The sequence below is a fragment of the Melozone crissalis genome, unplaced genomic scaffold, assembly GCF_028551555.1.
Source record: "Melozone crissalis strain CALT ecotype California unplaced genomic scaffold, PUWL_Pcris_2 ptg000014l_1, whole genome shotgun sequence".
In the NCBI taxonomy this organism is placed as follows: domain Eukaryota; kingdom Metazoa; phylum Chordata; class Aves; order Passeriformes; family Passerellidae; genus Melozone; species Melozone crissalis.
The window spans coordinates 17,087,815-17,109,836 of record NW_026535792.1 but is presented as its reverse complement, the minus strand read 5'-3'; the positions used below and the strand labels follow the sequence as shown (position 1 = coordinate 17,109,836).

General features: G+C 51.4%; 3 protein-coding genes across 7 annotated transcripts in view; 1 reads left to right on the top strand and 2 right to left on the bottom strand.

The window, feature by feature from the left end:
* Window positions 1–1,571: 1,571 nt before the first annotated feature.
* Window positions 1,572–11,768, bottom strand: UBL7 (ubiquitin like 7). 5 transcript variants are annotated; one of them, XM_054272407.1, is made up of 12 exons: window positions 11,695–11,765; window positions 10,825–11,013; window positions 10,268–10,387; window positions 9,657–9,739; window positions 9,468–9,552; window positions 8,184–8,241; window positions 6,918–7,051; window positions 6,773–6,822; window positions 6,015–6,182; window positions 5,176–5,298; window positions 2,269–2,422; window positions 1,572–2,181 (listed from the first exon to the last, which is right to left on the bottom strand). In XM_054272407.1, exons 2-11 carry the CDS (start codon window positions 11,006–11,008, stop codon window positions 2,285–2,287), a joined length of 1,143 nt encoding a protein of 380 aa, XP_054128382.1. In that variant the 5' UTR covers window positions 11,009–11,013; window positions 11,695–11,765; the 3' UTR covers window positions 1,572–2,181; window positions 2,269–2,284. The 5 variants fall into 5 exon arrangements, with proteins under 5 accessions (XP_054128382.1, XP_054128385.1, XP_054128381.1 ...); XM_054272410.1 differs by having other exon boundaries at window positions 1,572–2,422; window positions 11,760–11,768; XM_054272406.1 differs by having other exon boundaries at window positions 1,572–2,422.
* Window positions 11,769–12,669: 901 nt separating this feature from the next.
* Window positions 12,670–17,074, bottom strand: LOC128934667 (actin, cytoplasmic type 5). The gene is made up of 3 exons (XM_054272411.1): window positions 16,991–17,074; window positions 14,904–15,900; window positions 12,670–12,919 (listed from the first exon to the last, which is right to left on the bottom strand). Exons 2-3 carry the CDS (start codon window positions 15,888–15,890, stop codon window positions 12,776–12,778), a joined length of 1,131 nt encoding a protein of 376 aa, XP_054128386.1. The 5' UTR covers window positions 15,891–15,900; window positions 16,991–17,074; the 3' UTR covers window positions 12,670–12,775.
* Window positions 17,075–20,675: 3,601 nt separating this feature from the next.
* ARID3B (AT-rich interaction domain 3B) overlaps window positions 20,676–22,022 on the top strand; it is a 28,133-nt gene continuing 26,786 nt past the window's right edge. The window contains exon 1 of the mRNA XM_054272400.1: window positions 20,676–21,206. Coding sequence (XP_054128375.1) covers window positions 20,676–21,206 — 531 coding nt within the window. The remainder of the gene's footprint in view (window positions 21,207–22,022) is intronic.

Below are 22,022 nucleotides of genomic sequence, written 5' to 3'. Positions count from 1 at the left end.
TCGGTGACAAGGATCCCAAAGCCACCCCATGGGCAGGGATCCAGGGGCAGCACAGGCTCTCTGGGCACCCTCAGAGGGAACAATTCCTCCCTGATCCAACCTAACCCAGTCCTTTCAAGCCTTTCCCTGCTGTTCTGCTGCTCCTGCCCTTGCAGAGCCCCTGAGCATCCCTCCCACGGGGCGGCTGCAGAACCACTCCCAGCCCCCTCCGAGCTCCCTGTGTGCTGCAGGAGCTGCTGCAGGAGCTGCTGCAGCAGAGCTCAGTCGCTGCCCAGCCGTGCAGGAGGCAGCAGAGCCTCTCCCCCTCCCCGCAGCTCCCCCTGTGCTCAGGCTCAGCTCTGCGGGGCGAGGGAAGCGATGTCGTGAGTGGCAGCGCTGCCAACTTCTCTGCTGCAGCCAGTGCATGTGCCTGAGCTGCTGCTCCCAGCCAAGCCCTGCCGTTTGGGGAAGGAAATCTGGGAAAAGGCACTTCCAGCCCAAAAAAAACCCAAAAAATCCAGGCAGTTCTCAGCTCGCTGGGGGCGGCGGGAAGCAGAAATAGCAGCGAAAACGGCTTCGTGCCAAACGTGGGTCAACAGAGGGATCAAAAAGCTCAGGACTGACACGAAAAACACAGCAGTGAGCCCTAAATTGAGAATTCGGGTGGTGCAGGAGGCAAACTGGATGTGCTGGTGGCCGGGAGAGCCTGCAATGCTCCCCAGCTTTGGGCAGGAGCATCTGTGATCCGGCTAATCCGTGGTTATCCCGGAGGATTGGGGCTGCCAGCAGGGGAAGGGAGGGTGCTGTGCATGTGCTCGGTGCTGTGCGTGTGCTCTGTGCTGCCCTGCAAAGGCAGCATCCAGGCACGGGAAGGGATTAATCAGTTTTCTTACACATAAAATCCGTGTGCGTGCCGAGGGCAGGGACCCAGGAGGGTGTCAGGAAAGCCATTTATGTCCATCACATCTTATCTGCTGCAGCCTGAGCACAAAACCCAGCCCCTCCTTGCCTCCCTCGGGCATTAATCCTCTCGACAGGATTAAAGCCTATCAGCGCAGGGCTCCCCGCAGAGAACAATCCCGGCTTGCAGGGTGACACCGCGATGCTATCGGCGAGGATCACAGCGCTGTGCGGGGATTAGAGGGCAGCACAGCAGCCCGGAGGTGAGGCAGGAGTGCGCTCCCTGCTCCCACAACCCGCTGCCGTTTTCGCGCCTCGTTAACCCCGGCGCGCAGTACCAGCGATGCCGGGCCCGGCTCCAGGCCGGGCTTTTTGCTGCCCCCACTGATCGCAATTAAAGGTGAACGCCGTTAATTGGCTTTGCACGTGGAGGAACCCACACCGGGCATTTCTCCAGCTCCCACTCAGCCCTTGTCATTTCTTTGTCACTGTCACCTCGTGGTGGCCGTGCCCTCTGCTGACAGCACCACATCCCAGCGAGGCAGAGTTTTTCTGGATTCCCACAATCTGAGGGTTTTGGGAAAGCTGCAAAAGGCAGGGCTCAGAGACAGCAGAACTGCAATTAGAGCTAAGTGAGAGCCATGAGATTTGTCAGCAGAAAAGTTATGTAAGATGTAGAAAATAAGGACAACTAGAACAATGGTCTGTGTATTAACACTTGGCTAGAATAACTCTCTAAACTACAGAAAAATTTATCTAGCAAGACATGAGGAAGTTCTAAGGTTAATAATGGAGCTCTGTGCATTGTGTTTTAAGGCTTACAAGCAGGTATTGCATTTGAGATAAGCAAGCATTGTTTTAACAGAAGGTACATGTGTTTATAGTGGTTGGATAGAACTAATGTCACTGTGCTTTTGCTTTGTGTGATTGGCCAAAAAACTTTTAAAGTGAGTTGTAACATTAAGTTCTTTATCTGCTGCTGGCATCTTCCCATTGTCATAACCATCTAATGTGAGTGATGCTGGAAAATAAACAGCTTGAGATGTGTTCCACAGCAGTCCTGCCCTGTTCGTGATCTGCCCATAACCCCTGGCCAGCAATGCTTCCCCTTCCTGCCCTGCTGGGAGCTGCACCACAGCCAGGACAGAGCACGACCCACACAGCAGGCAGGGAACTGAGCAGGCCCCTTTTAATGCAGGGAATGAAATAACAGGCAGAGAGTGGTGACAGATAAAACATTGCACAGCTGGAGGGGCCACGTCTCCAGCCCCGAGCCACCTCTTCCCTTCTCCATGCAGAGTCCTGAGGAGGTTGGAGAGAGGATTTGGAGCTGCCTTCAGTGCTCCCCACGCACAGGACCAGCCCAGCTGCTGCCTCAGCACAACTCACCAGTCCAGCAGAAGGTTTAGGGGGCCCCCCCAGCAAAGATGAGCTCCAGGGCAGCCTGGATGTCCCCTCCTGTGGCCTGCAGGGCCCGCAGGCTCAGCTCGTCGTCGTGGATGCCCATGTCCCGCAGCTGCTGCAGCTGGGGCTGCCACTGGCTCTGCTCACAGCAAGGAGAAGTTTGGGGTGAGAATCCCAGCAGATTTGGTGTGAGAATCCCAGCAGCAAAACCAGCAGCCCTTCCCACTGCCCAGTGTCCCACCTGTTATAGACGCACATTATAATATTGGCTTTTTGCAGATATTAAAATGGATTTTAGATGTGTGGTGTTAAAGTGACTTTGTTATAAAGATTTGGATTTTATTTCTGTTGTTCATTAAACCTGATATCAGTGTGCTGTGTCCCAGTGCCTGCAGGGATGGGATAACACCCACTGAACACAGGGTGAGCACACCTGGACAGATGTGCCAGCCAGCAGCACTCACCCTCTGAGGGCAGTGTGGGCCAGGGCCCAGAAATGGGGGGGATAAAAAGGGACTAAAACCACAATCCAGGAATGCACAGGCTCTAAAAGAGCAGATCCAAAGCAGAGATGTGCTAAACAATTCCTGGAACATGTAATCTAGTCTAAACAAGTTTCCTGAGCACAAGGGTCTGTGAATATGCAAAGGGCTGATGTAATTAAAGGTATTTAAGGGGTTAGGGTTAAATTTGCCCTAAACCAGGACATACCCCAAAGATAACAGGGGGCTCTTGGCTGATGCCACAATAACTTTTCCTCTATACTCCTTGTCTCCTACTGTCCTTTATTAAACTTTTTACACTTTAACAGGAGAGTGAACGTGTTTTTCACAGTAACAACCTTTGCTCTATGGTCCTCGTCTCCTACTGTCCTTTATTAAACTTTCAAATTGTGGTTTTTAAATGTTGACATTTTCATAGGAGAGTGAATGTGTTACCCATCCACCTCAGCAGCTCCTGTAAGCTCAGTGATGTTGCAAAGTCCCCAAAGCCACCACCCCCCTGTGAAAAAGCTGGTTTGGTTTTTTTGGCAAAATTTAAAAGTTTAATAAAAGACAAAAGGAGATAAAGATAGTAAAGATTATGGCTGGGTGCATCTTGCACATTTATTTTCAGAGATATTTTAAAAATACTTTTTCTATTACATTAACTTGTATATTCATAGACTTTTATGTATATTTATATTTTTCTATAAGCTAGTTTATCTGTTTTAGGTACTATTTTGTATGGCTCTTCTTTGGGTTTTTTTAGAGTATGCATGTTTCGTAGTTGTGGTTTTGGCTTTTTTTCTTTATTACTTTTAGTCTGGGCTTGGTCTATACTTCCTTCAGATGATAAATATTGATAGTATATTAATAGCAAGGCCTTCATTATATGTTTACTGGATGTTATCTTGATTAAACAGTTCATTTATAACTATATTAGCTACTACTATGTCTAAGTTTTTTGTTAAAAGCAGAAATAAAAGTTCTTTTAACATTATACATACAGTATTTATCTTAATATTTGCAAAAAGCCAACAATAAAATATGCATTTATAACACCTCCACCCCAGTTTCACCCAGTACTTCTGCAGTGGCTGTGATGATGCCTTGGGACTTTAGATTTTATATTTTTCATACCTTTCTAATCCTGTAATTCTTTGTATAATTCTAATTCTATATAAAGTGTGAGCTGCTGCTTTCCCATTTTGGGCAGACACAACAATTCCTCTCCAGGCCTGGCAATCAAGGACATCTCACTGCCTCAGGACCCAGAAATGTAAACAAAAGTGAACTGGAGGAGCAAAATGGGGGTAAATAACTTCATTACCCAAAGGTTTAATTAGAAGATTAACCCCCAATATGAAAATGGACCAAATTTATAGAAGCATGAAAACCTGTGAGCCATTGTTCATTTTCGGGGTCTAGCCCCAAACGTACCTGAAGGCCCTTCAACAAATATAACTGCTTTTTCTTCCCTTAATGTTGTCAGGTCTCTGTTTTTAGAGACTTGGGGTAAATGACTTCACTACCTGAAGGTGTAATCAGAAGATTAACCCCCAACATGCAAATGGATCAAATTTACAGAAGTCTGAAAACTGTGATCATTGGTCCATTTTGGGTGTAGCTTCATCTGCCCCAAATGGCCCTTCCAATAAATATAACTGCTTTTTATTCTTTTAATTTTGTCTGGCTTCTGTTTTCAGAAACTTGGGGTAAATTACTTCATTACCTGAAGGTTTAATTGGAAGATTAGCCCCCAGTATGAAAATGGACCAAATTTACAGAAGTATGAAAACCTGTGACCTGTGGTCCATTTTTGGGTGTAGCCCCTGGGGGGGGGGGGCTTCATCTCTCCAAATGACCCTTCAACAAAAATAACTGCTTTTTATTATTTTAATTTTGTCTGGCCTCTGCTTTTAGAAACTTCTTAACCCCCAATATTCAAATGGACCAAATTTACAGAGGTCTGAAAACCTGTGATCATTGGTCCATTTTTGGGTGTAGCCCCTGGTGGGGGGGCTTTATCTCCCCAAAATGTACCTGAAGGCCCTTCAATAAATATTAACTGCTTTTTATTCTTTTAATATTGTCTGGCCTCTGCTTTTAGAGACTTGGGGTAAATGACTTCATTACCTGAAGGTGTAATCAGATTACCCCCAATATGCAAATGGACCAAATTTACAGAAGTCTGAAAACCTGTGACCTGTGGTCCATTTTTGGGTGTAGCTTCATCTGCCCCAAATGGCCCTTCAATAAATAGGACAGCTTTTTATTCCCTTAATGCTGTCTGGCCTCTGTTTTCAGGTAGCCCAAAAAGGCACCAGTGATGCCCCTCCAGGCTGATGTCCCACCACAGGAGGCAGCTGGGAGATGCAGGGGGTGCAGGATTCCAGGGAATGCCACTGACCTGGAGGCTGGGCTGCCCTGAGGCCTGCAGGGCGTGCTGGAGGGCCTGGCTGAACAGGTCGTTGGTGATGGGGGTCCCTGACTGCACACTGGATGACATCGGGGACGTCCCAGAGGAGTGGCCCTAGGAGGAGGTGACAGGTCAGGAGAAGGAACCAGCACACAGCAACACCTGCAGCACCCCTCACCCTCCATCCCATGGGGAGGGGAGCTCCTCCAGGAGGGAAGGGAGGTATCCCAGAGCTGACCAGGCTGTGCTGGCTGTCCCTGGGTGGTGGGATTGTCTGGAAGATAGGGATCACATGAATTTGCATGAGGGAAGGCACAGCCAGGGTGTGCCAGGGTTAGGATCACACAGGGAACTCTTCCCTGAGGGAATGCAGAGCCAGATGTGCCAGTCTTGACCATGACCAGTGCTGGCTGCTCCCTGAGTGCCCAGGGTGGGATGAAAGGGAAGAGAACCCATCCATGAGGGAATGAAGAGCCAGGTGTGCCAGCCTTGATGCGGGCTGGTGCTTGCTGCTCCCTGGGTGCCCAGGGTGGGATCAAAGGGGAGAGAACCCATCCATGAGGGAAAGCAGAGGCAGCAGTGGCAGCCCCAGGGGTTACCTGTGTGCTCAAGGATGGAATCAAAGGGAAGAGAACCCACCCCTGAGGGAATGCAGAGGCAGCAGTGGCAGCCCCAGGGGTTACCAGGGTGGGATCAAAGGGAAGAGAACCCACCCCTGAGGGAATGCAGAGGCAGCAGTGGCAGCCCCAGGGGTTACCAGGGTGGGATCAAAGGGAAGAGAACCCACCCCTGAGGGAATGCAGAGGCAGGTGAGGCAGCCCCAGGGTTACCTGTGTGCCCGGGGTGGGTGTGTGGGAGCTGCTCTCGGGGGTGCTGGCCAGGGCCAGGGCTGTGGCCAGCTCGCTCTGGGTGATGGGTCGCGGCCCCGCCGCCCCCGCGTAGCCCAGCGAGGCCGGGCGCGAGCCGGACGTGCTGCTGGACGGGGTGGACCTGGTGCTCTGTGTGGAGACAGAGAGAGAGAAAAGCCCCAGCTTTGACCTCTGTCAGTGTCTGTGTCCCAGTCAAACCACATAGCCTGTCCTACCATACCCAAATGTCCCAAGGGTGACACTTCTGAAAGACAAACATGCCAGAGTAGGATGTCCCTTTTTTCCACAGAGTCAGCTGTGGAAACTGGCAAGGAAACCTTTCAATCTATCATCCACCAGCCCCAAACCACGGTGATGTTAGCTTGGAACAAAACAATCCCCTGCTACAGGCACATTTGGACCCATATATCCAGTTTTTCATACAGAACCCTTTGTCCTATGGAGAGGAAGAGTGCAGAAAGGCAGGGATCAACATTCCCACGCTCACAAATGCTGTGAGGGCATTTCCTCTGTTCCATTTTCCTGTTGTGTGTTCAGTGCTGAGGAAAACCCTCTTTTGAGCAGCATGGAAGCAGCCAGGATCAATATGTTTGTCTCCACATCCCCCTGGGGAGCCAGAGCAGCTCGTGCTGCTCACCAGACAGGAAAGGAAGAGCTTGGGAGTCTCAGGGCTACAAATTAAACCCAGAAAGAAGTGCTCACCCAACCTGGCTGCTTACCTGGTGGAAGTCATCTTCATCATCAGAGAGCCCCTCAAAGAGAAAGCCACCTGCAGCAGAAAGGGGAATGAAAGGACGTGGGAAACCAGCAGGAACTGGGAGCAGATCCCTGTGGAGTTTTTGGCTGAGCACCAAGGTGACGTACCCGGCATGTCGCGGTAGGAGCCCAGGGCCATGGCGCGCGAGGACGTGTCCGGGGCCGGCAGGGGGGTGCTGCCCGCCACCGAGTGCAGCACCAGCACGATGGCGTTCACCAGGGCAGGGTGAGCCGGGATCAGCCTGGGCACAGACGGGCACGGCTGAGCGAGGGCACGGGGCACGCCAGAAACCAGCCCTGAGGCACCCGGGGCACTGCCACCGCTGCCTCTGCTGCCGGCACAAACTCCTCCAGGCAGCCAGGGATCCTCCTGGATCCACGCTGGACCTGGCCTTGGAACTTTCTGGATCCATGGCGGACCTGGCCTTGGATCTTTCTGGATCCACATTGGACCTGGCCTTGGTTCACCAAGGATCATTCTGGATCCATGCTGGACGTGGCTCTGGATCCTTCTGGATCCATGTTGGACCTGGCCTTGGTTCACCAAGGATCCTTCTGGATCCATGCTGGATCTTGCCTTGGATCCTTCTGGATCTATGCTGGACCTGTCCTTGGTTCATCAAGGACCCTTCTGAATCCATGCTAGACCTGGCTTTGGATCCTTCTGGATCCACACTGGACATTGCCTCAGTTCACCAAGGACCCTTCTAGACCCAACCTTGCCTTGATTCACCAAGGATCATTCTGGACCCAATATTGGACCTTGGCTCACCGAGGATTCTTCTGGACCCGTGGTGGACCCAGCCTTGGATCCTCTTGGATCCATGTTGGACCTTTTCTTGGTTCACCAAGAGTCCTTCTGGATTCACATTAGAGACTTTCTTGGTTCTCCAGGATCCCTCTGAACCCATGTTGGACCTTTATTTGGCTCCCCAAGGATCCTTCTGGACCAATGCTGGACCTTTTCTCACTTCTCCAAGGATCCTTCTGGACCCCGTGTTGGACCTTGTCTCTGTTCACCAAGGAACCTTCTGGACCCAACCTTGCCTTGGTTCTCCAAGGATCCTTCTGGACCCATGCTGGACCTTTCCTTGGTTCTCCAAGGAGCCCTCTGGACCCATGCTGACTTTTCCAAGGTTTTCATGGGAGCAGCTCTCTGCTGTGAGCAGTTCACCTGGGTCTGAACCCTGATCTGGAGGTGATGATGGCCCTGCCTCCCACCAAACACCCTCTGGATTAACCCAAGTGGTGGATGTGTGTTTCCTGAGAGGAGTGACCCAGCCTGGGAGGCAGGAGCAGAGCTCTGTCCCACCCAGGTGACACACAGGGACACAAGGGCACTGCTGAACCACTGCCCCAGCTTGGGGAACTTACGTGTCCAGCATGTTGGGGTCTGCAAACACAGAGAACAGATCCTTGTCCTGCAGAACTCCTGCAAAGGACGAGGAAAAGCAGTGAGACAGGATACAGCAAACAGGAGCCAGTCACACAAAAGCCACAGGGAAAAATAAATAGGAATTGTTTTCCAGGAAATGACTCATGAGTAAACACCACAAACATTCCCCATTGTTCCGCTGAAGCCTTTGTGTTCCCAGAGAGGCTCTTGGTCACAGCCACACACCCAAGGAACAAAAGGGACAAAAGGGAAGGGGCTTTTTCCTGCAAATCCCATGGGTGCTCCACCTCAAGGGCAGGGTGGAGGCTGGGCCCCAGCTCCCTGCAGCCAGGCTGGGGCTGCATCCCAAATTCCACCTGCCTTGGGCTGCCACCATCCCACAACAGGCAAGACTGAGTGAACTGTAGCATCCCAAATTCCACCTGCCTTGGACTGACATCATCCCACAACAGGCAGGATTTAGTGAACTGTAGCATCCCAAATTCCACCTGCCTTGGACTGACATCATCCCACAACAGGCTGGATTTAGTGAACCATTCTATAACATCCCAAATTCCACCTGCCTTGGGCTGCCACCATCCCACAACAGGCAGGATTTAATCAACCACTTTGGAGCACTTCGCAGTGGGGAGAGAGCTCCATCCCTCCTTTCCCTGACCCTTCTGAAGCCAGGATCCATCCCCAAGGACAGAACTCCATTCCTCCTTCCCCTGATCCTTCTGAAGCCAAGGAGAGAGCTCCATCCCTCCTTTCCCTGACTCTTCTGAAGCCAGGATCCATCCCCAATGAGAGCTCCAACCCTCTTTTCCCTGACCCTTCTGAAGCCAAGGAGAGAGCTCCATCCCTGCTTTCCCTGACCCTTCTGAAGCCAGGATCCATTCCCAAGGAGGGAACTCCATTTCTCCCTTCCCTGATCCTTCTGAAGCCAGGATCCATCCCTTCTTTCCCTGATCCTTCTGAAGCCAGGGAGAGAGCTTCATCCCTCCTTTCCCTGATCCTACTAAAGCCAGGATCCACCCCCAATGAGAGCTCCAACCCTCCTTTCCCTGACCCTACTAAAGCCAGGATCCATCCTCAAACATCACCAATGGAGCACGACTGACACCTCAGCAGTCACCAACTCACACTCCAAAAGGACAAAAAGGGGTTTTTTTAAACTCTCTCTTCTCCCTGTCAGGAATTCAACCTAGATTTGTGTCTGTCCCTTCCCCCAACAGGAATCCAACCTCCCCTCAGATCCTCTGGATCACAGCCAGACTCACCCAGAGCCACGGGGTCGCTGCTGAGGCCGGGAGTAGCCACAATGATCTGATCCAGGGATTCCTTGTTTCCCAGCATCTTGAAGACCTGCCAGGGGAAGCAGAGCAGGTTGGCAATGTTACCCACTGTGGGGGTGTCCCCAGAGGGAGGGGACAGCTGAATTCCCCCCAGGAGCAGAGCAGAGCACTCACAGCATCTCTGTAGGCAGGGCTGCTGTGCAGGGCAGTGTGCAGCACACGGAATTCCCGGACAGCTGCCACCTTATCCACGGGCTCTGAGGGGAGAAAACACCACAACAAAACACAGCTGGGCCTCTGTCAGCCCTCAGAGTCATCCACAGCCCACTGGGACCCCCATGCTGCAACAGGGATCCTCCAACATCCTTGGGTTGGGTGCAGTCACTGCAGAGTAATGACTTGCTGCACTCTCAGATCATAAAAATAGTCAGGAATATCCTCCCACGTGTGCCATTAGAGGAATGCCAGCTCAAGCTCCTGTTTTTGTACAGTCAGGCACACAGCAGCCTGCTCATCCCTGGGGCTTTGCTCCAGATACCCTGGCAATGCCCTGGAATGGATCACAGGCAATTAAAGATGGGATGATCCCTCTCTCCATGGTGCACAGCTCATTCCTTAACTCTTGCATCAGCAGGAAAACCAACAGCCAGGTGCTGCTGGGAGTTCCCAAATACAGGGATTCATTCCCCTGGAAACCTCCACAGCAGTGAACCCCTAGAGAAGCTCAGTCCCTAATAAAACACATCCCAAGGAGAATCCAAGGGGCAATCCCCACAGCTCCTCACCTGGTTTCTGGTCAGGCTCAGGCCAGGACTTGCGCAGGACATGGACAGTGGAGCCAGACTGGATTCCATAAAAATCCAGGGTCTGGTCATCCCTCAGCTTCCGGCCACAGTAGATCAGGTCTGGGGGGAGAAACACCTGAAATAAATGCCTGTGGTGCTCTCAGAACCAGCTGGGGGTCTCTAGGTGTGCCTTGGAGCCCAAGGGGTTACTGAGCAGCTGGGTAGGGAAAAACACAGGGAAGCTGTGGAGCTGAGAACCAGGAGGGAAATCACAGAGCTAATCTAGAGGGGATGGCAGAGTCACCACCTGCGTAAGAGCTGACCTCCCTCTCAGCTCCCATGAGAGCTCTCACAAGGACACAGAGCTGGTGGAAAGCCCAAATATTCCCGAACAAGGGCACTGCCGTGGCTGGAGCGCCCTGATTCCAAGGAAACAGGGAACGAACACCGAGCCCTCCCACCACCAGCAGCGGGATGTTACATCCCGGCCGCGGCGAGGACGGGCCGAGGGTGTCCCCAAGCGGCGGGACAGCGCCAGGCTCCGGCGGGGCACGCACCGATGAGCTCGGGGTCCGGCATGGATTCCTGCAGCTTGCCCGTGATCAGCTGTTTGAGGTGCGAGATGCTGCAGCCGCCCAGCGGGCACTCGCCCAGCTCGGTCTCCGGCAGGCGCAGGATGGCTTTAGGGGCCAGCGGCTGCTCGGCCAGCTTCACGGCGATGTGCCACTCCGGCAGGGCCATGGCGCCTGGGGACACGGCCGAGTGACACCCCGCACACAGCGAGCCCTCCGTCATCCATCGGGCACTGCGCACACAGAGCCACGGGCACAGCCAGACACAGCCCCCGTGCTCAGGGGCGTCCCGGCCATGGCTCCTCCATCCCCAGAGTCCCCATCCCCCGTCAGCTCAGGGGTCCCGGCCATGGCTGCCCGTCCCCAGAACCCCAAGCCCCGTCTCAGCTCAGGGAGATCCTGGCTGTGCTCCCCCAGATCCTTCCCCTAAGCTCAGGGGGGTCCCGGCTGTTCTCTCCCAGACCGTCCCTCAGCTCAGGGGGGTCGGGACATGTTCCCCCCAGACCCTCAGCTCGGGGCGATCCCCCGGATGTCCCCACTCCAATCTTCTGCTCAGCTCAGGGGGATCCCGGCCGTTCTCCCCCCAGACCCTCCTATCCCCTCAGGGGGATCCCCCGGCCGTGCTCCCCCAATTCCTTCCCCTCAGCTCAGGGGGATATTGGCTGTTCTCCCCCCAGACTCTTCCTTTAGCTTAGGGGGATCCCAGTCGTGTCGCCCTCCCCTCCCCACCTCACGGGGATCCCGGCCGTGTCTCCCTCCCCTCCCCTCCCCTTCCCATCTCAGGGCGATCCCGGCCGTGTCGCCCTCCCCTCCCCACCTCAGGGGGGCCCGGCCGTGTCTCCCTCCCCTCCCCACCTCAGGGGGGCCCGGCCGTCGCCCCCCAGGCCTTCCCAGATCCGTGCTACCTCACCCCAAAGGACCGGAAGCGGAAGTGCTGTGCGTAACGCGGTGCGCGCTGGGAAATCGAGTCCGGCAGGGTAGGCGATAACGCCCTCCCGAGGCGAAGGCGCTGCTGATTGGCTGGCTCTGCCAGGACCAGCCAATGGGCGGGCGGCCGAGAGTTTAAAGGCCGGAGCGCGGGGAGGGGCGCGCAGTCCCGTGCCGTTCCCCCGCCACAATCACCTCTAATTAACGCTACCTCGGTAATTAAGCGGCTGCCATCCCTCCCCTGCGGGCGAGCAGCTCCCGTAGATACCCCACCAACGCCGGCGGGCCCAGCTGTGCGAAGCTGCCCGCTCTTCAGCCCTATTCGCTGCTCCATCTCCTCATCCTCTCCCAAAAAAGGAGAGGCCACTGCTCCGGTGACCAACTCCTGTGCCAAGGCACCGACTTTTTCTGACAAGAAGAGCTGTTTGTGTTCTAAAAAAAGCCAAGTTACCATGAAAGTCCAGTCAGGCTGCAAGAGCCACATTCCAGGCACGCTTTGCTCCCTAACAGCTCTTAAAATGGTCTGAGCAGCACAGGGGCCGTGATGGGATTTAAAGAGAATTCAGAAAACAAAATTCAAGCTAAGCTTTAACTTCAAACCAGCTCAGAATCCCAAATCCTTTCACCCCAATAAGGGGATAGAGAACCCACCCCTGAAAGAAAGCAAGCAAAATCAGCTTTTTTTTTAGTGTTTAAACTAGGGAAGTTTATTTCTTTTCCTACAAAGGAACCTAGAGGTGACAAGGTGACAAACCTAACTTTAGTGTCGTCCTACGGGTGTTACACAGGGAAAGTGAACAACCCTCCGCCTGAGGAAGAGGAGCCTAAGGAGCCATTAAAACACACACACACACACTAATTGCTAATTAGTACCTGGACACAGGGAATGGGAGCTAAGGAGCAGTGGAATAACAAGGTCTGGGGTGGCAGGGGGTGCTGCTGGCAGGGAGAGGAGGGTCAGGGGGTGCTGCCAGCAGGGTTCAGGGTCTGGGGGGTGCCAGCAGCCCCTCTAGAAGCATTTCCTGTGCACGATGGAGGGCCCGGACTCGTCGTACTCCTGCTTGCTGATCCACATCTGCTGGAAGGTAGAGAGCGAGGCCAGGATGGAGCCCCCGATCCACACCGAGTACTTGCGCTCAGGGGGGGCGATGATCTGCACCAGGAGAGACACAGAGAGAGGGAGGGGGGTCAGAGCTGTTCCAGCCCCTGTGCCCACCCTGCCCTCCCCACCTGTCACTGGGATATCTCCTGAAAAACCCCTTCTGAACCAGGATTTCTTATCCTGGGAAGCTGAGAAGCTTCAGCTTCTCCCCATTTTGCTGCTTTGGAATGTGATTTTGGAGATTGTTTACCCAGCATGTGAATTGTTTTCATTTAATGAGCAATCAAGGCTCTGAGGAGTCACGAGTTTTTATAATTGATTCTTGCTAAGCCTTCTGATGGATCCTTTTTCTTTTTCTTTAGTGTAGTGTGGTGGAGTTTGTGGGTCCCCAGCATGAGGGAAGAGATGAGAATCCTGACTCCATGTTTCAGAAGGCTGATTTATTATTTTATGATACATATTATTGTCATGGACATATTTCATGAAAAATCCTTTTGCTAGGATTTTTCTCCTGAGAAGCTGAGAGGCCTCAGAAATGAAATGTAAACAATGATTATCTGCTGCTGTGCAATGCAACAGGTGCATCTGTGATTGGTCTCATGTGGTTGTTTTTAATTTATGACCAATCACAGATCCAGCTGTTTCAGACTCTCTGGTCAGTCACAGGATTTTATTATCATTCCTTTCCTTGCCAGCCTTCTGCTGTCTCTTTTCTCTTTCTTTAGTATAGCTTTAATATATCCTTTTCTTTTAATATAATATATATCATAAAATAATAAATCATCCTTCTGAAACATGGAGTCAAGATTCCCATCTCTTCCCTCATCCTGGGACCCCTGTGAACACCACCACATATTACATTAAAAGAAAATGATCTATTAAAACTATACTGAAGAAAGAGAAAGGAGACAGCAGCAGGCTAGCAAGGAAAGGAATGATAATAAAATCTTGTGACTGCTCACAGCCAGGCTGTCATTGGTCATCAAGTGAAAACAATTCACATGAGACCAATCCAAGATGCACCTGTTGGTAAACAACCTCCAGAGCACATTCCACAGCCATCAGAGTTATTGTTTACATTTCCTTTCTGAGGCCTCTCAGCTTCTCAGGAGAAAAATCCTAGTGAAAAGATTTCCCAGAAAATATGTCTGTGACAGCAACAGCATAGCATTCTTTTAATATAATATCATTAAATAATAAATCAGCCTTCTGAGAACACAGAGGCAGATTCCTCATCTTTTCCTTTAGTACAGCATTATAATAATATATAAAATACATTACAATATATACTATATTATAATGTATTAGCTTTCTGAGAACATAGAGCCAGATTCCTCTTTTTCTTTAGTGTAGTTTTAGTATAGCATTCTTTTAATATAATAAATCAGCGTTCTGAGAACATAGAGCCAGATTACTCATCTTTTTCTTTAGTATAGCATTATTATAATATATCATTAAATGATATGATAGTATAATAATAGATCAGCCTTCTGAGAACATGGAGGCAGATTCCTCATCTTTTTCTTTAGTATAGTTTTAGTACAGCATTCTTTTAATATAATATCATAAAATGATATTATAATAATATATCAGCCTTCTGAGAACATGGAGGCAGATTCCTCATATTTTCCTTTAGTATAGTATTCTTATAATATTATAATATAATATTTTATGATATTATAATAGATCAGCCTTCTGAGAACATGGAATCAAATTCCTCATTTTTTTCCTTAGTGTAGTTTTAGTATAGCATTGTTTTAATATAATATAATAATAAACCAGCCTTCTGAGAATATAGAGCCAGATTGCTCATCTTTTTCTTTAGTATAGCATTCCTATAATATAATATATTATCACAAAATAATAAATCAGCCTTCTGAGAACATGGAACCAGATTCCTCATCCTTTTCTTTAGGGTAGTTTTAGTATAGTATTGTTTGAATATAATAATAAATCAGGATTCTCAGAAGATGGAGTCAGATTCTCATCTCTCAGCTCATCCTGGGGACCCTCACAACCAGCACCCACTGCCCACCTTGATCTTCATAGTGCTGGGAGCCAGGGCCGTGATCTCCTTCTGCATGCGGTCAGCGATGCCGGGGTACATGGTGGTGCCCCCAGACAGCACGGTGTTGGCGTACAGATCCTTCCTGATGTCCACGTCGCACTTCATGATGGAGTTGAAGGTGGTCTCGTGGATGCCGCAGGACTCCATGCCCAGGAAGGAGGGCTGGAAGATGGACTCGGGGCAGCGGAAGCGCTCGTTGCCGATGGTGATCACCTGCCCGTCAGGCAGCTCGTAGCTCTTCTCCAGCGAGGAGGAGGAGGCGGCCGTGGCCATCTCCTGCTCGAAGTCCAGCGCCACGTAGCACAGCTTCTCCTTGATGTCGCGCACGATCTCACGCTCGGCCGTGGTGGTGAAGCTGTAGCCCCTCTCGGTGAGGATCTTCATGAGGTAGTCGGTGAGGTCGCGGCCGGCCAGGTCCAGGCGCAGGATGGCGTGGGGCAGGGCGTAGCCCTCGTAGATGGGCACCGTGTGGGTGACGCCGTCGCCGGAGTCCATCACGATGCCCGTGGTGCGGCCAGAGGCGTAGAGGGACAGCACGGCCTGGATGGCCACGTACATGGCCGGCGTGTTGAAGGTCTCGAACATGATCTGCGTCATCTTCTCCCTGTTGGCTTTAGGGTTGAGGGGCGCCTCGGTGAGCAGCACAGGGTGCTCCTCGGGGGCCACTCTCAGCTCGTTGTAGAAGGTGTGGTGCCAGATCTTCTCCATGTCGTCCCAGTTGGTGACGATGCCGTGCTCGATGGGGTACTTGAGGGTGAGGATGCCCCTCTTGCTCTGCGCCTCGTCGCCCACGTAGCTGTCCTTCTGGCCCATGCCCACCATGACGCCCTGGTGCCGCGGCCGCCCCACGATGGAGGGGAACACGGCGCGGGGCGCGTCGTCCCCTGCGAACCCCGCCTTGCACATCCCCGAGCCGTTGTCCACCACCAGGGCAGCGATCTCCTCGTCCGCCATCCCGCCCGGCCTGAGGGCAGAGAGACAGCAGGGTGGCACTCCCTGCCCGTGGGGATGGGCAGGGATGCACCAGGGAGGGTGGGAGTTAAGCCCTGAGGGGTCTGCAGGGCAAGGCAGGGAGGTAAAATATTGCTTTATGCCCTCAGAACACACGTAGGAATAAATGCAGTCCCCCAGAGGACACAGCGCTGTGGAAGGTGTCCCTGTCTGTGCTAGGGGGTGGGAGTGAAAACATCCTTGAGGTTCTTCCAACCCAAAATGTTGTGAGATTCCTGTCCTGTCCCAGGGATCTGCAGGGATCCCCCTACACAGCCCCCCACCAGCACAGACCTGAGGAAATTAAGGTCCCCAGCACCCAGCACCATCCCTGCCAGAGCCCACACACCCCAAGGGCACAAACACACGGCTGCAGCAGGGGATCCCAACCTTCCCTGAGGGACCAGACAGACATGGAGAAATCCCAAATCCCACACTCAGAGCCTGAACAAACATTGGGGAACCCCCAACTCTGCCTAAGGCATGAGGGGGAGCCCTAACCCTGTCTTAAGAGGCCAAACAGACATTGGGGGAACCCTAACCCTGCCCTAAGAGGTCAAATATACATCGGGGACCCCCAACCCTCCTTAGAGCCCCAAAGAGACACTGGGGGACCCCTAACCCTGCCCTATGAGGCCGAATATACATCGGGGAACCCCTAACCCTGCCTTAAGAGGCCAAATATATATTGGGGAACCCCTAACCTGCCCAAATAGACACGGAGGGGACCCTAAGCCCCGTCTAAGGGCCTAAGATGACGTGAAGGGACCCTAACCCCTATCCCGAGAGACACAGCCCTAAAATCCCCCCCGAAAGCTCTAACACACACGGAGAAGCCTCTAAATCCCTCTGAGAGACCCTTAACCCCACGCTAAAGGCTCGAAGAGACACAGAGAACCCCTCTAAACCCACCCTCAGCGCTCGAACAGACATAATGAGCCCTTAACCCTCCCTCCGAGGGACCCCCTAAGCCACTCCTCAAAGCCCAAACAGCCACGGGGTGACCCCTAAAAGCCATCCCCGATGTCCCGCGCGGCTCCGGGCGCTCTCAGGGCCCCGCTCACCCTCACGCAGTGCCTCAGCCCCCGGCAGCGCCTCCTCCGCGACTGCCGGGCCCGCGCGCCGCGCGCGCTTTTTATAGCACCCGGAACTGGAATGGCGGCCGGCATCGCGCTCTCTGATTGGCTGCGGCTTTCCCTCTCCCTCCCCTCTCCCCGCGGGCCGTTCCCGGAAGTGGCGCGGGCGCTTCCGGTGCTTCCGGCCGGGCGAGGAAGGGGCGGGAGGGGGGAAGGAGGAAGGGAAAGGAACGGGAAGGGAAAGGAAGGGAAAGGAAAGGAAGGAGGGGAGGACGGACGGAAGGAAGGAGGAGCTGAGGCGGCCGCGCACGGACCGGCGGGACCCGCCACGGGAGGTAACGGGGGAAAGCGCGGTGCTAAAGGGCGGGCGGGGTGGGGGGGTCCCTCGGTATTTCCGCCGGAGGGGAGGGTCGGAGCCCTCGGTGAATCCAGCGGTAAAACCTAACATTAATTAGTTAATTAGTTAATTAATTAATTACCGGGCCTTGGTGCGGGTTTAACTCTCGCAGGCGGTTCCCGAGCGCTGTTTAAAATGGGGATTAAAGGGGCCGGGAGGGCTCGCACGGGGCATTGAAACCCCGGTGTGGGTGGGGGAAACTCGGTCCGCGCCCTCCGGAGTGCGGGAACAGGCTCGGAAACCGGGAGAACGGGAAGGTGAGGGGGGGGGACACGAAGAATGAGGAGGGGACACCAAAAGTGACTCTGAATGTGAGGCAGGGGCACAAAAAGCAGGGGAAAAATCCCAAAAATGACCCTAAAAGTGAAGGAGGGATATAAAAAATAGGGGAGAGATCCTGAAAGTGAGGGAGAGACATAAAAGGTGAGAGAGGGACACCAAAAGTGACCCTGAAAGTGAGGAAGAGAAGCCAAAAATTACCGGAGAGAGACCCTGAAAATGAGGCAGGGACACAAAAAGTGAACCTGAAAGCAAGGGAGGGACACAAAAAGCAGTGGAGAGACGCCAAAAATGACCCTAAAAGTGAAGGAAGGACATAAAAAACGGGGGAGAGACCCTGAAAGTGAGGGAAGGACACAAAAAGTGAGGGAGAGATGCCAAAAATTACAGGGGGAGACCCTGAAAGTGAAGCAGAGACACAAAAAGTGATCCTGAAAGTGAGGGAGAGACACAAAAAATGAGGAGGGGACACCAAAAGTGACTGAATGCGAGGGAGGGACACAAAAAGTGACAGAAGGGAGACCCTGAAAGTGAGGCAGGGACAGAAAAAGTGGGGGAGAGACACAAAAAGTGACCCTGAAAGCGAGGGAGGGGCACAAAAAGCAGGGGAGAGATCCCAAAAATGACCCTAAAAGCGAAGGAGGGACATAAAACATAGGGGAGAGATCCTGAAAGTGAGGAAGAGAGACAAAAGGTGCGAGAGGGACACCAAAAATGACCTTAAAAGTGAGGGAGGGATGCCAAAAGTGACCCTGAAAGTGAAGGAGGGACACAAAAGGTGAGAGAGGGACACCAAAAATGACCCTGAAAGCAAGGGAGGGACACAAAAAGCAGGGGAGAGACATCAAAAAATGACTCTAAAAGTGAAGGAGGGACATAAAAAACGGGGGAGAGACCCTGAAAGTGAGGGAAGGACACAAAAAGTGAGGGAGAGATGCCAAAAATTACAGGGGGAGATCCTGAAAAAAGTGACCCTGAAAGCGAGGGAGGGACACAATAAGTGACAGAAGGGAGATCCTGAAAGTGAGGCAGGGACAGAAAAAGTGGAGGAGAGGCACAAAAAGTGACCCTGAATGTGAGGGAGGGACACAAAAAGTGGAGGAGAGACACAAAAAGAGACCCTGAAAGTAAGGGAGGGGCAAAAAAAGTGATGGGGGAGATCCTGAAAGTAAGGGAAGGACACAAAAAGTGACCCTGAAAGTGAGGGAGGGATGCCAAAAATGACAGGGGGAGACCCTGAAAGTGAGGGAGAGGCACCACAAGTGACCCTAAAAGTGAAGGAGGGACACAAAAAGTGACAGTGAAAGTGAGGCAGGGACACCAAATTTGCTCAAAATTCTTTTAATTCCTTTGGGTTTTTTTTTCCTATGAAGTGGCAAGGATTTAGCCACAAAGTGAGAGCACAGAAGAATTTATGGATAGCCTCGCATGACAAATCCCTGCCTGGCATGGAGATATATATATAAATATATATATAAAAATAAATTTTATATATATATATATAAATTTTACATATATGTATATAAATATATATAAATATTAAATATATGTATATAAATATATATATATGTATATATATATGTGTGTGTGTATATATATATATATATAAAATTTAATTTTTATTATTTATTTCAGTTTTTTCCTATGAAGTGGTAGGGTTTTAACCACAGAGTGAGAGCACGGAAGAATTTAGGAACAGCCTGGCACGGATGTACGCACATATATATATATGGATATGGATATGTATATATATAAAAATTTATTTTTAAGTTTATTTTTTATTATTTATTTCAGTTTTTTCCTATGAAGTGGCAAGGATTTAACCACAGAGTGAGAGCATGGAAGAATTTAGGGATAGCTTGGCACGGGTGTGCATATATATATGCATATATATATATAAAATATACACACATATATGTGTGTATATATATTTATATCCATATATTTATTTATTTATTTATTTTTACTGATATAAATATATGTATAAATATAAAATTTATTTTTAAATTTATTTTTTATTATTTATTTCAGTTTTCTCCTATGAAGTGGCAGAGGTTTAGCCATGGAGTGGGAGCACAGAAGAATTTAGGGATAGCTTGGCATGGGTGTGCATATATATACATATATATATATATAAAATTATTTAAGGATAACCTGGCATGGGTGTATATATATATGGATATAAATATAAATATATGGAGATATATATATATATGTATATATATAATTTGAGCTTATTATTTATTATTTAATTTTATTTTTTCCTACAAAGTGGCAGGGATTTAGCCATGGAGTGAGAGCACAAAAGAATTTAGGGGTAGTCTGGCATAGGTGTCCATATATATACATATATATATATATATATAAAAATAGATTGTATATATATAAAAATATATATTTTATATATATAAAATATATATTTTATATATATATATAAGTATATATTTTTTATATATATATATATTTTTATATATATGTGTATATATATATAATTTATTTTTTATTATTTGTTTCAGTTTTCTCCTATGAAGTGGCAGGGGTTTAGCCATGGAGTGAGAGCCCAGAATTTAGGGATAGCCTGGCACAGGTTTAAATATATATATATATATATTTTTTTTTTTTTTTTTTTTTTTAATTTAAATGTGGTCAGGCTGTTCCAGGCTGTCTCCTTTTAGCGCTGCCCTCGCAGTGGCTCCTTTAGGGAGCCCGTCCCGCACAAACGCCTGGGGCACCTTTGGGGCAGAGCAGCGCCTCACACCCCAGCCCACCGTAACCCAGCCTGTGCCGCCCGGGGCTGTCAGAGCCTCGCTGATTGTTCACGGTGTGCGCACAGGAAAGCGCCCCTCTCTGCTCCGTCCATCCCCTCCCTTCCTGGGGAAGAGATGAACGCAGCAGCAGCCGCCGCCGCCGCTCGGGCCGCTGCGCCTCAGCCGCGCTTGTGTCCCCGGCAGATCCTGCGCGGCTCCCGCCGGGGCCGCCAGCCATGCGCACGGCGGGATGAAGCTGCAGGCGGTGCTGGAGCAGCTGCAGAAACAGCAACAGCAGCAGCAGCAGCAGCAACAACAGCCGGCGGTGTCCATGGAGTGCCGGGAGCGCCGCCGCGAGCCGCAGGTGCCCTTCCCCGCCCCGCCGCCCTTCCCCGGCCGCGCCCCGGCAGTGCCGCCCGCCGTCCCCGCCGCTGTCCCCGCCGCGGGCAGAGCCCCCGCGGCAGCCGGCCGGCACCACGAGCACAGCAGCGGCAACTCCGAGGAGGAGGATGAGGAGGAGGAGGAGGACGATGAAGAGGAGGATGAAGAAGACGGCGCTGAGCTGGAGGATGACCCCGCGGTGCCCGGCCAGGAGAGCCGCTCTGCGCTGCCGTGTTTCCGCGCTCCCAAAGGCGCCCACGGCAAGGGCAGGGCGGGCTGCGGTGCCAGCCCCGCGGCGGGCACCCAGCAGGGCAGGGAGGAGCCGGGCACGGAGCCCGCCCCGCGCTGCGCAGCGCCCTCGGGCCGCCCCGGCTGGCGCCTGGATGAGCCGCTCAAACAGGTCAGTGCTGCGGGAGCTCCCCTGCTTCCCACCAGTTTGTACCAGAATAATCACACTTTTACCCCAAAGTGCCAGGAGCTCGGTGCCAGGAGCTCGGGGCGTGTTTGGGGTTCGTTTTTGACTTGTTCCCCCGAGCTGGGTGTGTGGTGAAGCCCCAAATGGGAGTGGGATAACCCAAATTTGGTCACTTTGTGTCCCCCCAGATTGCCCTTCTTGGGGGAAAAAGTGCAAAATTTGTGCTCAGAATTCTGTTATTTTAGAGCAGAATCTCCCCTGTTTCCAACCATTTTGTACCAAAATAATCCCACTTTTTGCCCCCAAAGTGCCAGGAAGGAGGTGCCAGGAGATCAGGGCATGTTTGGGTTTTTTTGCTTTGTTCCCCCAAGCTGGGTGTGCTTTGAAATCCCCCAAACCCCAAATGGGAGTGGGATGACCCAACTTTGATCACTTTGTGTCCCCCCAGATTGTTCTTCTTGGGGGAAGAAGTGCAAATTTTGTGCTCAGAATTCTGTTATTTTAGAGCAGAATCTCTCCTGTTTCCAACCATTTTGTACCAAAATAATCCCTTTTTTTGCCCCAAAGTGCCAGGAAGGATGTGTTTGGCATTGGTTTTTGCTTTGTTCTCCCAAGCTATGTGTGCTTTGAAACCCCCTAAATGAGAGTGGGATGACCCAAATTTGGTCACTTTTCCCCCAAGAATTACAATCTGGGGGGACACAAAGTGCAAATTTTGTGTTTATTTCCAGGATCTATCCCCATTGCTGCTCTCACCTCCAGCCCCGGCTGAAAGTTGGATTTAGGGCCAGCCCAGCAAAT

Bases quoted from the DNA above. Each gene is read 5' to 3' on its own strand.
- UBL7 (XM_054272410.1), bottom strand. From the start codon at position 11,008: ATGGCCCTGCCGGAGTGGCACATCGCCGTGAAGCTGGCCGAGCAGCCG. The intron at 7,052-8,183 runs GTAAGTTCCCCA...GTCTGTGCCCAG, and splicing joins GACCCCAACATGCTGGACAC to GCTGATCCCGGCTCACCCTG. The intron at 6,183-6,772 runs GTAAGCAGCCAG...GTCTCCACACAG, and splicing joins ATGAAGATGACTTCCACCAG to AGCACCAGGTCCACCCCGTC.
- LOC128934667 (XM_054272411.1), bottom strand. From the start codon at position 15,890: ATGGCGGACGAGGAGATCGCTGCCCTGGTGGTGGACAACGGCTCGGGG. The intron at 12,920-14,903 runs GTGGGCAGTGGG...CTCCTGGTGCAG, and splicing joins CCAGCACTATGAAGATCAAG to ATCATCGCCCCCCCTGAGCG.